We start from the raw sequence: 12,897 nt of genomic DNA, 5'->3' as shown, positions 1-12,897 counted from the left end.
TGTATGAAATACAGTCAACTGTATCATAAGCATTAAAATACAGCTCAGCTATAAGACCATGGCCTTAACCTAGGGCTGAATGAAGGACTCTAGTAAAAATTTTTAAGCTACTACTTCAAATCCAACTGCAAATATGCAAAATTTATTTATATTATTAGTATTTGGCTAAAAAAACCAATATCCAATACAGCTTAGTTTTTACCAATGCCAGTCAAAATTTAATCTGACAATGTGATTCATTCAGAAATTCTGCTTTCTAATTAGGCAAAGAAAGATGAATCATTACTTACAAAATGCTAACTTGACATTCACAAGCAGATTAGCGTTTAGGACAAATGTAACAGGACAAAAACCTTCGCCTTCAAGAAGTGAAATAACCTGCTCATGAGATGGGTGTTCTTCTACTACAGGCACTAAAACATGAAAATAACATATTAATTAGAATAAATGCATCTTCCTGTTAAATATGCTTGCAATGAAAAAAGAGATTTATAAATCCACCAATGGTTTAATCATATTTAAAAGCAAAAGCAGGAGTTCCCATCTTGCCTCAGTGATAACCAAACCAACTAGGATCCATGAGGAGCAGGTTTGAGCCCTGGCCTCGCTCAGTGGGTTAAGGATCCAGCATTGCTGTGAGTGTGGTGTAGGTCGCAGACGCAGCTCAGATTTTGTGTTACTGTGAGCTATGGTATAGGCCGGTGGCTACAGCTCCGATTCAACCCGTAGCCTGGGAACTTCCATATGCCGTGAGTACAGCCCTAAAAAGCAAAAAAATAAAAAAATAAAAGCAAGAGCAAAAGCTAACATGTTTCATAAAAATCAATCAATACCTGGACAATTGTTATATATGAATTTTTGCTTTTCAATTTATATAAAAATACTAATACTGTAATACATATAAATCTCACTCAATTAAATTATATATATATAGTATAGGCATAAATATGTTAATTAAACAGCATATTCAGGAGTTCCCGTCGTGGCACAGTGGTTAAGGTATCTGACTAGGAACCATGAGGTTGCGGGTTCAATCCCTGGTCTTGCTCAGGGGGTTAAGGAACCGGCGTTGCTGTGAGCTGTGGTGTAGGTTGTATACACAGCTCGGATCCTGAGTTGCTGTGGTTCTGGCATAGGCCGTGGTGGCTACAGCTCCAATTAGACCCCTAGCCTGGGAACCTCCATATGCTTCAGGTGCGGCCCTAGGAAAGACAAAAAAATAAATAAATAAACAGCATATTCATAAAATTTTAGCACCTTTAAAGTTATAAAATAAAAATTTTGGAGTTCCTGTCATGGCTCAGCAGAAACAAACCCAACTAGTATCCATGTGGACATGGGTTCAATCCTTGGCCTTGCTCAGTGGGTTAAGGATCTGGCACTGCTGTGAGCTATAGTGTAGCTTGCAGACACAGCTCAGATCTGGCATTTGTAGACTGGCAGCTGCAGCTCTGATTCCACCCCTTACCTGGCAACTTCCATATGCCATAGGTACAGCTCTAAAAAGCAAAAAATAAAATAATAAAATAAAATCAAACCAAAAATTTTGTAAAGTGGATTCCAATCTGCCAGTCATTCCATTTCTAAATGCTGAATTTTACAACCATGAAAGTAGTCTAGACCCAAGTTATACATTTGCTTGCTGCTACATGCCTTCTCAGTGACAAGTGGTGAAAAAAGAGCTCAACAGGAAAATACACATGGTATCCAAAGAACAGGACATAAGATATTTCTGCCACTATGGCCATGATCATGACATGGCTCCTACTTGCAGAACAGAGATCTAAGCTTTATTCTCCTACATTATCATGCACAGAACACAGTCATTTCATGCAGGATGTAGCATAATGCCTACTCTGAGGTGGGAGATAGCCACAGAATCTCCAGCTTAGAAAGAACCTTAGAGATCGCCTAAACTTAGAGATCTCCTTTTACAAAGGAAACAGGACCAAGAGATTAAACATGTTTCAGGTTATACATGAGGAATAGCAGATGAGGAACTAAAATTCCTAGCTTTGTCATCCAATCCAAATACTCTTGTCTTTAGGCAATATGCTCCTTTAATAAAAAATGATATGGATGGAGTTCCCATCTTGGCGCAGTGGAAACGAATCCAACTAGGAACCATGAGGTTGCTGGTTCAATCCCTGGCCTCACTCAGTGGGTTAAGGATCCAGCGTTGCTATGAGCTGTGGTGTCGGTCGAAGGCTCGCCTCAGATCCCAAGTTGCTGTGGGTCTGGCATAGGCTGGCAGCTACAGCTCCAATTAGACGCCTAGCCTGGGAACCTCCATATGTCACAGGTGTGGCCCTAAAAAGACAAAAGACCAAAAAAAAAAAAAAAAAATGATATGGAGTCAAAACTAATACAATGGAAATATTTCCAGGACTTAAAGTCTATGAATGTTGGGGGTTCTCATCATGCTCAGCAGAAACAAATCTCACTAGTATCCATGAGGATGCAGGTTCGATCCCTGGCCTCACTCAGTAGGTTAAAGATCTGGCATTGCCATGACCTGTGGTGTACGTCACAGACACGGCTCAGATCTGATGTTGCTGTGGCTGTGGTATAGGCCAGTGGCTACAGCTCCAATTTGACCCCTAGCCTGGGAATCTCCATATGCCTTGGGTGTGGTCCTGAAAAGACAAGAAAAAAAAAGTATATGAATTTCCCTGTTGTATTACACTTTTGCCTTATTTTAAATTAGGGTCCCAGGTGAGAAAGTGAATCACATTCAATTCAACTCAAAAGTACAGATCATTTTAGAATTTTTTTTTATATAGTAAAACTTCTTGTAAACTAAATTTACCAAGCCACTGTACATACTTCAACTACACTAAGTTTAAAAAAATACATTTCATACATCACAGACAAAATCCATCAATATATTCTTCTATTAACAAAAAGTTACTGGTGGCCTAGCTAGAGGTTAAGGATTCCACATTGTCACTGCTGTGGCTTCAGTTCAATCCTTGGCCTGTGAACTTCTGCATGCCATGGGCATGACCAAAAAAACAAAACAAAACAAAACCAAAAAAACCTTTTTTTTTAGGGCCACATGTGTGGCATATGGAAGTTCCCAGGCTAGGGGTCGAATTGGAGCAACAGCTGCCGGCCACAGCCACAGCCACAGTCACAGTCACACAGGATCCCAGTCATATCCATGACCTACAGCTCACAGCAACAGTAGCTACTTAACCTACTGAGCAAGGCCAGGGATAGAAGCTACATCCTCATGGATACTAGCCGAATACGTCACCACTGAGCCACAACAGGAACTCCCCAAATCTCCTTTTTGAATTTAAATAACTGCTATCCTACCTGATCCCTTTTCTCCAGATGTAAGCAGAAGAGGGGGCAAGCTGTCATCATCATCAGGTAGAAGACTAATCTTGTTGCAAACACTCTTGTCAATACCACACAATAACCTATAATCTGAAGGACTAGCAACAGGTACATTGCTGTTAACCAAAACACCAGAAGCACTTGATGGTTCCTCAATTTCTGCAAAAACATCATCATCTAGTGCAGAAGAACCAGAAGCAGGTAAGCTCTCAGCTGCTGTGTTTGTACGCAGTTTTTCCACAGTTGGAATCTGAGAAACAGGACTTCGAATTATCTCATTTCTTATAATATCTCCTATCTCATTGTCTGATTTTTCCACTGTAGTAGGATGGTCCACAGTGTTTACCATCTATAAAATACAGAATTAAAAAAAAAAAATCAGTTCATAGTCTCCATTCAAATGTGAAATGTTGATCTCTACAGCCAAATATATCTTTTTAATAAGAATAAGTAAAACTAAAATGGGCTCAGAAATTCTTCAGAAGCCAAACTTCCCAAGAAATAGTACCATTTTGGTTCTTTAAATTCAGAAGCACATATTTAGCTTTCCTGTAAGCTCTGGTAGGCATTTCTGACTTTAATGTTATAAACGGGGTAAAGGAGGCAAGGAGATCTTCAGGATCCCGTATCATACCACAAAGTGAGCACACTTAGTTCAACACAAGGCACCCCTCCTCCTGATAGCCAAAAAAGCCTAGCTGTGGGGTAGCAAGGGAGAGGGCGAGGAAGGAAGTGATTAGGAAGCAGAATGGTAGATATATTCCACAACAGTAACTACCTGGAATAAACTACACTACAAGTCTGCTTCAATTAGGTCCCCTTCTTTTCAGACTGGCCAATCCTGAGTCAATAGAGAACAGTTGATGAACTCAAGTAACACTAGCCTCTGTAGAATTTCCATTTTGTTAAAATACTGATTGAGGGTAGGTGCCAGCTAAGAAACATACTTTTGGTAATTATGGCTACTTGTTAAATCTAGCTCAAGAAATCCTTCTGACAAACAACGAAAGTTTATATGGTATATGAACCTGAACACAGCAGGATAAATATCCATTTTGTCTAATGTCTATATCCAGGATAAGCCAGGTAACTGGCTCAGAGGAGATGCTCAGTAAATATTTGTTTAATATGTAAGACAATTCCTACTTCATGTGGTAAAACTTGCTTCTATGAGAGTTTGCTGCTTTACAGTGAGTTCTTAGCAGGTTGGGATTCTATATTATGTATCTTCTATTTAACACCTAGCACATTTGAATAAACATACACATAAATACCACCATCAGATATTTTACTGAATGTTTGAAAGTCATTAAACAAATTAGTCTAAATTAAATTACTAAATCTCAGTTCTACTTCCCATACCAGTGGTTTTTAAAATGTGGTCTAGGGATCCCTGGGGTCCTCAAGTCCCTTTCAGGAAGTCAGTGAGGTCCTAGGATTTGTCTTCATGTTATTTAATCAAAAATATCACAACAAACTGAATTTAGAAGTAGAATTGAGAATCTTATCTTCTATAAAGCCAGATATTAAACAAATCCACAAAAATGTAAGAAAATGTTATTTACCTCACTCAATTTTTGTTTTAAAATTTTTCATAAAAATATTATTTATATTAATGAGTTTATTTTTCAATTAATTTAAATTTTTTTCTCAATTTCAATTTAATAATTATCAACAGATATAGCCCATACAACCTACAGCCCTTTGGGGTTCTCAATAACTTCTAAGGGCATAAAAGTGTCCTGAGATCAAAAAGTTTAAGAATTGTTGCCTTACGCTGACATTTAAAAAGGGTAAAATTTAAAACATGGAGTTCCCGTCGTGGCTCTGTGGTTAACGAACCCAATCAGCATCCATGAGAACGAAGTTTCAATCCCTGGCCTCGCTCAGTAGGTTAAGGATCCAGTGTTGCTGTGGCTACGGGGTAGGCCGGCAGCCGCAGCTCTGATTCGACCCCTAGCCTGGGAACCTCCCTATGCTGCAAATGTGGCCCTAAAAAGACAAAAGACAAAAAAATAAAAATAATAAACAAAATAACATATATTCACTACATCATATGTTTCTCATTTTATAAAGCTCAGAGAGTTTTTCTTAAAAAAGCACTCTAATAACCACACAAGGAATTATCTACAAAATAAAATTTTTATTAAATTAACAAGTCATTCTTTAGATTTCTTACCAAGGGCATATCAGGTAAGACAGGACTAATGTCTTCAGAACATCTTTTACTTCCAGATGATAATTTTGTTGTATCTGCAACTTCGCCATTGGGAAGTATGCCATCTGCAAACCATACTCTCTTCTGCTCTCTGGAGCACAATCCTAGAATAAGTTTTAAAAGTGAAGCATTTTAATTTCATAACATTGCAATGATTTGATACTCAATGGATCAGGAAACATTTTCAAAAGCTCTTTGCTAACAATTCCCAGGCCTAGAGAAATGGCCTTTTGAGATTCATCTACCCAGAGTGGAAGTCTTTTTCTAATTCATACGAAGGCAGGAATCCTGAACTCAGAAAGAACAGACAGGGAAGGTGATACTTGAGAGACACCAAAGGCAGATTTAAAGCCTATTATTATTAAGGCAAAGTTTGTGAGTGTAGAGACTGAAAAAATTTAGGGATTAAAGTACAGAGAGGGAAAATGGAGTAGACCAGAGTATGACAGATAAGCAAAGGAAAACAACATTAGTAAAGAACAGAAGAAAGAAGCATAAAAGGTCTAAAAAAAGAAACAGGATCACTTCTGCATTAAGTAAATTTGCTACTTTTAATTTACTAAACAAGAGAAGGAAAATATTTTTTTTCTTATATGTGGATATTAAATTTATTAATATTTACTAATATTTACATCTCAATTTTGAAGGAAATAACTATATATCAGCATAAATATTTGCTCTCTTTTGTTAAAAAGTATCCATGGAGGAAGGTTATGAAAATTCCTGCCAGACAATTTAGAACATAGAAACATCAAAAGACCCAACATCTACCACCTTCCATGTCCTAATACAAATAACAATGAAAAAACTAGCATCATATATAATTTTTGCAATATGGGTGGACATATTAAGTATCTTTCTTATATTTATTATACTTTATAATTTTTTAACTTCGAAGGCCAATAGGAGTTCCCATCGTGGCTTAGTCGTTAACGAATTCAACTAGGAACCACGACATTGTGGGTTCAATCCCTGGCCTTGCTCAGTGGGTTAAGGATCCAGCGTTGCCGTGAGCTGTGGTGTAGGTTGCAGAGGCAGCTCAGATGCCGCCTTGCTGTGGCTGTGGTATAGGCCGGCAGCTACAGTTCCAATTAGACCCCTAGCCTGGGAACCTCCATATGCCACGGGAGCGGCCCAAGAAATGGCAAAAAGACAAAAAAAAAACCCAAAAAACTTTTGAAGGTCAATATAAGTGACTATATATTTGTGGGAGTTCCTGTCATGGCACAGTGGTTAATGAATCCGACTAGGAACCACGAGGTTGCAGGTTCGATCCCTGCCCTTGCTCAGTGGGTTGACAATCCGGCATTGCCGTGAGTTGTGGTGTAGGTTGCAGACATGGCTCAGATCCTGCGTTGCTGTGGCTCTGGCGTAGCTGGCAGCTACAGCTCCGATTAGACCCCTAGCCTGGGAACCTCCACATGCTGCGGGACCGGCCCAAAGAAATGGCAAAAAGACAGAGAAAAAAAAAAAAAAAAAAAAAAAAGGAAAAAAAAATACATTTTTTGGTTGTTTTTGTTTTTTTAGGTCACACCTGAGGCATATAGAGGTTTGCAGGCTAGGGGTCAAATTGGAGCAATAGCCACTGGCTTACACCAGAGCCACAGCAACACCAGATCCCAGATGTGTCTGTGAACTACACCATAGCTCAGGGCAACGCCAGATCCTTAACTCACTGATCAAACCATGTCCTCATGGATACTAGTTGAATTCGTTTTCACTGAACCACAGGAGGAACTCCTATAAATATTTTGAAAAGCAGATTCACTCATCTCTAAAGCTATAATGTACAACTATATATACTGAATCTCATTACTTAAGTTATAATGATAAACAAAAAATAGTTATTAAATGAGAGATAAAAAGAAACTCAGTAGTTGACAGAAATATCTGACTGTGTCTGACAATTAACGGTTATTTTCTAGCATGTTACAGACTAAAAGCTTACATTTAAAAGTGTACACAGGCCTACTGTATAGCACAGGGAACTATACTCAATATTTTGTAATACCTAAAAAGAAAAAGAATCTGAGACAGAAAAAAAAAAATGTGTTTGTATATGTAACTGAATCACTCTGCTGCACATCTAAAACTAACATAACTCTGTAAATCTATAACTATGTAAATCTATGTAAAATAACTATGTAAATCTATAACATAACTATATGTCAATTAAAAAAATTAAATTAAGGGAGTTGCCGCTGTGGCACAGTGGAAATGAATCCAACTAGTATTGGTGAGGATGCGGGTTCAATCCCTGGCCTCGCTCAGTGGATCAGGGGTCTGGTGATGCTATGAGCTATGGTGTAGGTCGCAGATGCAGCTGAGATCTTGGGTTGCTGTGGCCGTCAGCTGGCAGCTGCAGCTCTGATTGGACCCCTAGCCTGGGAATCTCCATATGCCGCGAGTGCAGCCCTAAAAAGAAAAAAAAAAAAAAAAAAAAATATTTAAACTAAAAAAGAAAAGTGTACACAGGCTTTACTCAAGATCCTAAACTACAATACACTGTCAAAAAGAACAGTATCCATGGAGTTTCCGTCGTGGCTTAGAGATAAATGAACCAGACTCACATCCATGAGGATGTAGGTTCGATCCCTGACCTCGCTCAGCAGGTGAAGGATCTGGCACTGCTGTGAGCCGTGGTGTAGGTTGTAGATGCAGATGCATCCCGGATCATGTGTTGCTGTGGCTGTGGCACAGGCCAGCGGCTACAGCTCCAATTAGACTCCTAGCCTGGGAACCCCCATATGCCCCGGGTTCACCCCTAAGGAGACAAAAAGACAAAAAAAAAAAAAAAAAAAAAGAACAGTATCCAAAGATTTTTAAATCTTTAAAAGTTTTTTAAGTCTTTACAAATATTTTTATTATGATAAAATATACATTTAAAAATAGATTTTTAAGGAAAGGGAGATATGCCAATTATTTACCTATTGTCTCTCAAACCCAAGTCCTCCCTTCTACACTGGCGCTCTTTGATGCCAGCCTGGAAGTCTAAAAAAGTGCAACTTCCAGACCCCCTTGCTAATTAGTTCTGGTCATATTCCGCCAATGATAGGCACTGGTTGGAGACAAGAAGGTGGGAAGAGAAGGACTTCTGTTTCTAGTTCTTGCAGGATCTTTGAAGCAGGAGCACCACCAGATACACCTGCATGTCCCTTGATTTTCAGTACTCTTTACATAAAGCCAGGAATATGCCCTCAGTCATCTGAACACTGACCCTATGAGGCTCCTTGATGGTCCCAGCATTTGCCATTTGATGTTCCTCTAGAAGTCACAGCATCAGCTGCATAACGTGGTACCCTAATCCCTCAATCCCAGTTCTGAAAACCAAGCACCTCCCCTCCTGGTGCTCCTGCACTGACTTCAGTAACCCTGCCTCTCCCATTTCATTCTCTCACCCCTAGGATGGCTGCTTCCTGCACTTACTAATCTCTCAGTCACTTTAGCATGTCCCTTTTGTTCTTCTAACCAAACACACATGGATAACCAGTCCCTCTGGTATCTGGTTTTCTCTTTCCTCACTAGATCCCATCAGCACTAGAAATTTTCTAATTATTTTTCTAATAATTTATCTTTAGTCTTAGACACACTGTTTCTACTTACCTTCAACACTTGGCTGTTTAAGTGCTGAGATTGGCAAAGCTGCAGGAGAAGGTATACTGGAAGTGTGCGTCTCCTGAAGAGGCTGGATGTTGGTACATTCATCAGAATGATTAGATTTAAGATTAGAACCAGTTGGACTCATCATCCTTTCAAATGCCTGAGCTATAAAGATGGAAAAAAATTTTAAATCTCAGATGCTTTTTGAACTTCTAAGTAAATTATGATAAATATTCTATTTTTCAAGTTGTAAGGAGAAAGAAATCAATGGCTAAACACGAAGTGGCACTTGGCAAAGATAATATCCTTACTTTAGTTGGCTGCTATACTCCGCTTTAGTAGAAGCTACCAATTAGTTATTTCAATATTATTTTGGCATATATTCGATATCTATTAAAGAAAATTATTGTTATTTGACTATCTGGTGTTGCCCTTGTATCCCTAGAGTCTATTTCCAACATAGTTCCCAGTTATTCTTTTAAAACTCACATCTTATCATTCTTGCTTAAAATCCTTTAATGGCTTCCCAAGTGGAATGAAAATTTAAGCTGTTATAATGGCTCAGAAGACCCTGCATCTCTACCTTCTCTGCTTTCCCAGGTAGCTGTCCTTCATCATTTCTCACTAAAATCCTACTTGCTCATTATGATTCAGCCACCCAAGTCTCCTGTTCTTCAACAAGAGAAGCAAGCACTCCTCTAGCTTGCCCTTACTGCTCTCGCTGCCTGGAATGTTCTTCCATATAGCTTTATTCTCTCTGCTCACACATCACATTATCATAAACTCTTATTCTGACCACTGTTTTAAAAATACTGCCTCTTACCACCAATTTGTTACTATCTATTCCTCTTACACTCTTTTATTTTTGTTTACACTGTTATCACCATCTCATATTCTCTTTGCTTCCTGTCCATCTCGCCCACATTCACAAGCTCCATGAGATCAAAAACTCTATAAACAGAGTATATTTTGTTTTCAGCTGGAGTTCCAAAGTCCAGAACGGTGCCTGAATGATTTTTCATCCAAATAACATGGAACAGCACTGGTAGTTCTCCCTTCAGCATTTCACCAAATTGATCTACTGTAAATGCTACTGCTGCTACAATAACCTTCCTCAAGTCCAATGAATTCGCACTCTCATGCAATGGCTTCCACTAACCAAACGAAATCCAAATTTAGTACTCTGGGTTCCAAAATAATTTCTACCTTGCCCTGAGTTTATGTAATGGCACTCACATGCATGCTTCTTTAAAACTTAATACAGTATCAGCACAACTTCCTCATAACCCACAATCTCTAAGGAAACTATCTTTTCTTCTTCATGGAATTTGTCTTATAACCCTTGAGCCATCTTTCTCCTCTTATTAGTAACATTATTTTAAATGATCATTGTCTCCTATTTTCAACCCTAAAGCTAGTGTCAAAATAACTTTTATTTATGCTTTCTTGTGGTGTTTAAATTAATGATAAACAGAGCCATAAGTGAAATTACATGCTTTAACATAACAGAATAAAACAGAAAACTAAATAAATAAATCCATTCCTAATATTGTCTTTGATAAACCAATGCTTGATCTCAGTATCCTACAGAATCTCTTTAATGACTATATCTTCTCCTGGATCCTTACAGTCAGAATGTTTAAATGTTCACCTAAAAATCTGACCTGTCAACTCAAATAATGTTTCAAATATTCATGGTTGTTTTATTTTTTGAGTGGGGAGAGATAATTATGTGGGAGCTTGCTGTAAGACTTATTTTTTTTCTTTCTTTCTTTTTTTTTTTTTTTTTTTTGTGGCGGCACCCTCAGCATGTGGAAATTCCCAGGCCAGGGATCAAACCCATGCCACAGCAATGACCTGAGCCACTGCAGTGACAACCCCGGATCCTTAACCTACTGTGCCACAAGGGAACTCAAAGATTTCTTAATTCTAGCAGGTTGCTTGGCTAACAGCACCAGCAGTAGTCTTAAGCCTCCTGAAACAGCTTCAGAAAAAAACAAAACTATAAGCACTTAAACTAAACTCTTCATAAACACTGGTGGTAATATGGTAATATGAAAAGATTTACACTCTATTATCTTCCAGAGCAGAGGTCAACAGCAGGGAGTAAAGCAGCTTACCTCAGGCTAACAGACTCACATCAGAGCTTTTTGAAGAATTGCTGAAAAAATTTATCTTCATTCAAAAGAGAAAAACAAATTATTATCAAGTATTTATTCTCCTGGCTAACAGGGAACAGTACCTGAGTTAGTGCATAGGCCTGGTCTTAAAAATTCCCAAGTAATATTTGCTGGGAATTAAATCGTCAACAAATCTTTAAAAATGCCAAGAAGTACTCAAAAGAACAAATGAGTATTTGAGGAAAAAAAACACAAGTGCCCATGTATATGTGCACGCACGAGTGTGCACTCATACACACACACATACACACACACAACTGTGAGAATTCAAGTAAAATCACCAAGATAATTGCTAATAATAGTAAGCTAGCTATGGAGCCAGAAAAACAATGGGAAACAGATAAAAACAAAACTCTACAACTGAAAAGAGAAAAAAAATACATGAGACAGAAATGTACAAATACTATGACACTCCTATGAGTTTACACTAAAATTATAAATATTTACTACCTTATCTTTTATTCCCACTTTAGGTTGTAATTTTCTATAAGGTGGGAACTATTATCTTGCCTTAAGCTATTGATATATAAGACTGGATACTACTTATCAGTGGATATTCTATAAATGTTTAGATTAAGATGATGAGGATGATAATGATGGTGACAAAAACAAAGAGGCAGATGAAATGCAGCATTTAAGGACTTGGTACCTGTTAAAAGTTAATGAACTGCCACTCCAGAAACTGAATGCTTCCTTTCCAGACTGGTAGTAATAATTGTGAGAGTGGAACAAAAAGAAGAGAAACCAAGCCTTGGATGTCCCACCTAAGCCAGATAAGTCAACACTAGGTCCTCGCCTTAAGAAAATAAAGAAGTTTATCTTTGTCACAATCCAGTTGTTTTTAAGATATATTCAATTACTGAAAGAAAATACGTCAGGTTAATGCTCACCTTTACTAATAGTCTCATAGCAGACTACACATACTCTTGCTTCCTTTTCTAGATACTGCAGCTTACACTTTCTGTTACAACAGACACCACAAAATACCTATAAAGAACAAAACATCAAATTTGATTTTTTTCAAGTATGTTTATACCTATTAGAGACAGGGGGAGGGGAGACCTTAACTCTAACCAAAAACCATTTTTCTGATTATATAAACAATTTTTCTAATCTCCATAATCATAGGTGGTTATTAAAATGATTCTTTTTATTTTTACTATTTTACTTAAATGAGCTTTCTGCAATTTAAAACTGTATCTCTAACGACAATTCTTTTAAATCAATTATGTTAATTAGAAGAGAACAAAAACTTTCTTTCATCAGTCAGTTTTTTTTGTCTTCTACAACTTTTTTTTTTTTTTTGGCCACGCCCATGGCACATGGAAGTTCCCAGGCCAGGGACTGAACCTGAGCCATAGCAGCAACCCACGCTGCTGCAGTGACAATGCCAGATCCTTAACCCACTGTGCCACAAGAGAACTCCCTTAAAGCTTTAAATGTAGAATGTCACTCAAAAAAGAAACAGACTCACAGATATAGAGAACAAGTAGTTACTAGAGGGGAGGGGAAGATAGGGATGGGCAAGATAGGGGTAGGGGATTAAGAGGTACA

At 38.0% G+C, this 12,897-nt stretch overlaps 1 protein-coding gene across 3 annotated transcripts in view; it reads right to left on the bottom strand.

Moving 5' to 3' along the window:
• The window catches only part of ZFYVE16 (zinc finger FYVE-type containing 16), a 64,378-nt gene that overhangs the window by 29,107 nt on the left and 22,374 nt on the right, over positions 1–12,897 (bottom strand). For all 3 annotated transcript variants that reach the window (XR_002341786.1, XM_021084492.1, XM_021084493.1), the window contains exons 4-8: positions 12,234–12,330; positions 9,167–9,328; positions 5,525–5,667; positions 3,322–3,694; positions 291–413 (exon numbers count right to left, since the gene is read on the bottom strand). Coding sequence is in view for 2 of the 3 variants with exons in the window: in XM_021084492.1 (XP_020940151.1) it covers positions 291–413; positions 3,322–3,694; positions 5,525–5,667; positions 9,167–9,328; positions 12,234–12,330 (898 nt within the window). In the remaining variant the exon portion in view is untranslated. The remainder of the gene's footprint in view (positions 1–290; positions 414–3,321; positions 3,695–5,524; positions 5,668–9,166; positions 9,329–12,233; positions 12,331–12,897) is intronic.

Source organism: Sus scrofa, chromosome 2 (genome assembly GCF_000003025.6).
Source record: "Sus scrofa isolate TJ Tabasco breed Duroc chromosome 2, Sscrofa11.1, whole genome shotgun sequence".
NCBI classification, from domain to species: Eukaryota; Metazoa; Chordata; class Mammalia; order Artiodactyla; family Suidae; genus Sus; species Sus scrofa.
The sequence above is the reverse complement of the archived record's forward strand: the minus strand, read 5'-3'. Positions and strand labels throughout refer to the sequence as shown.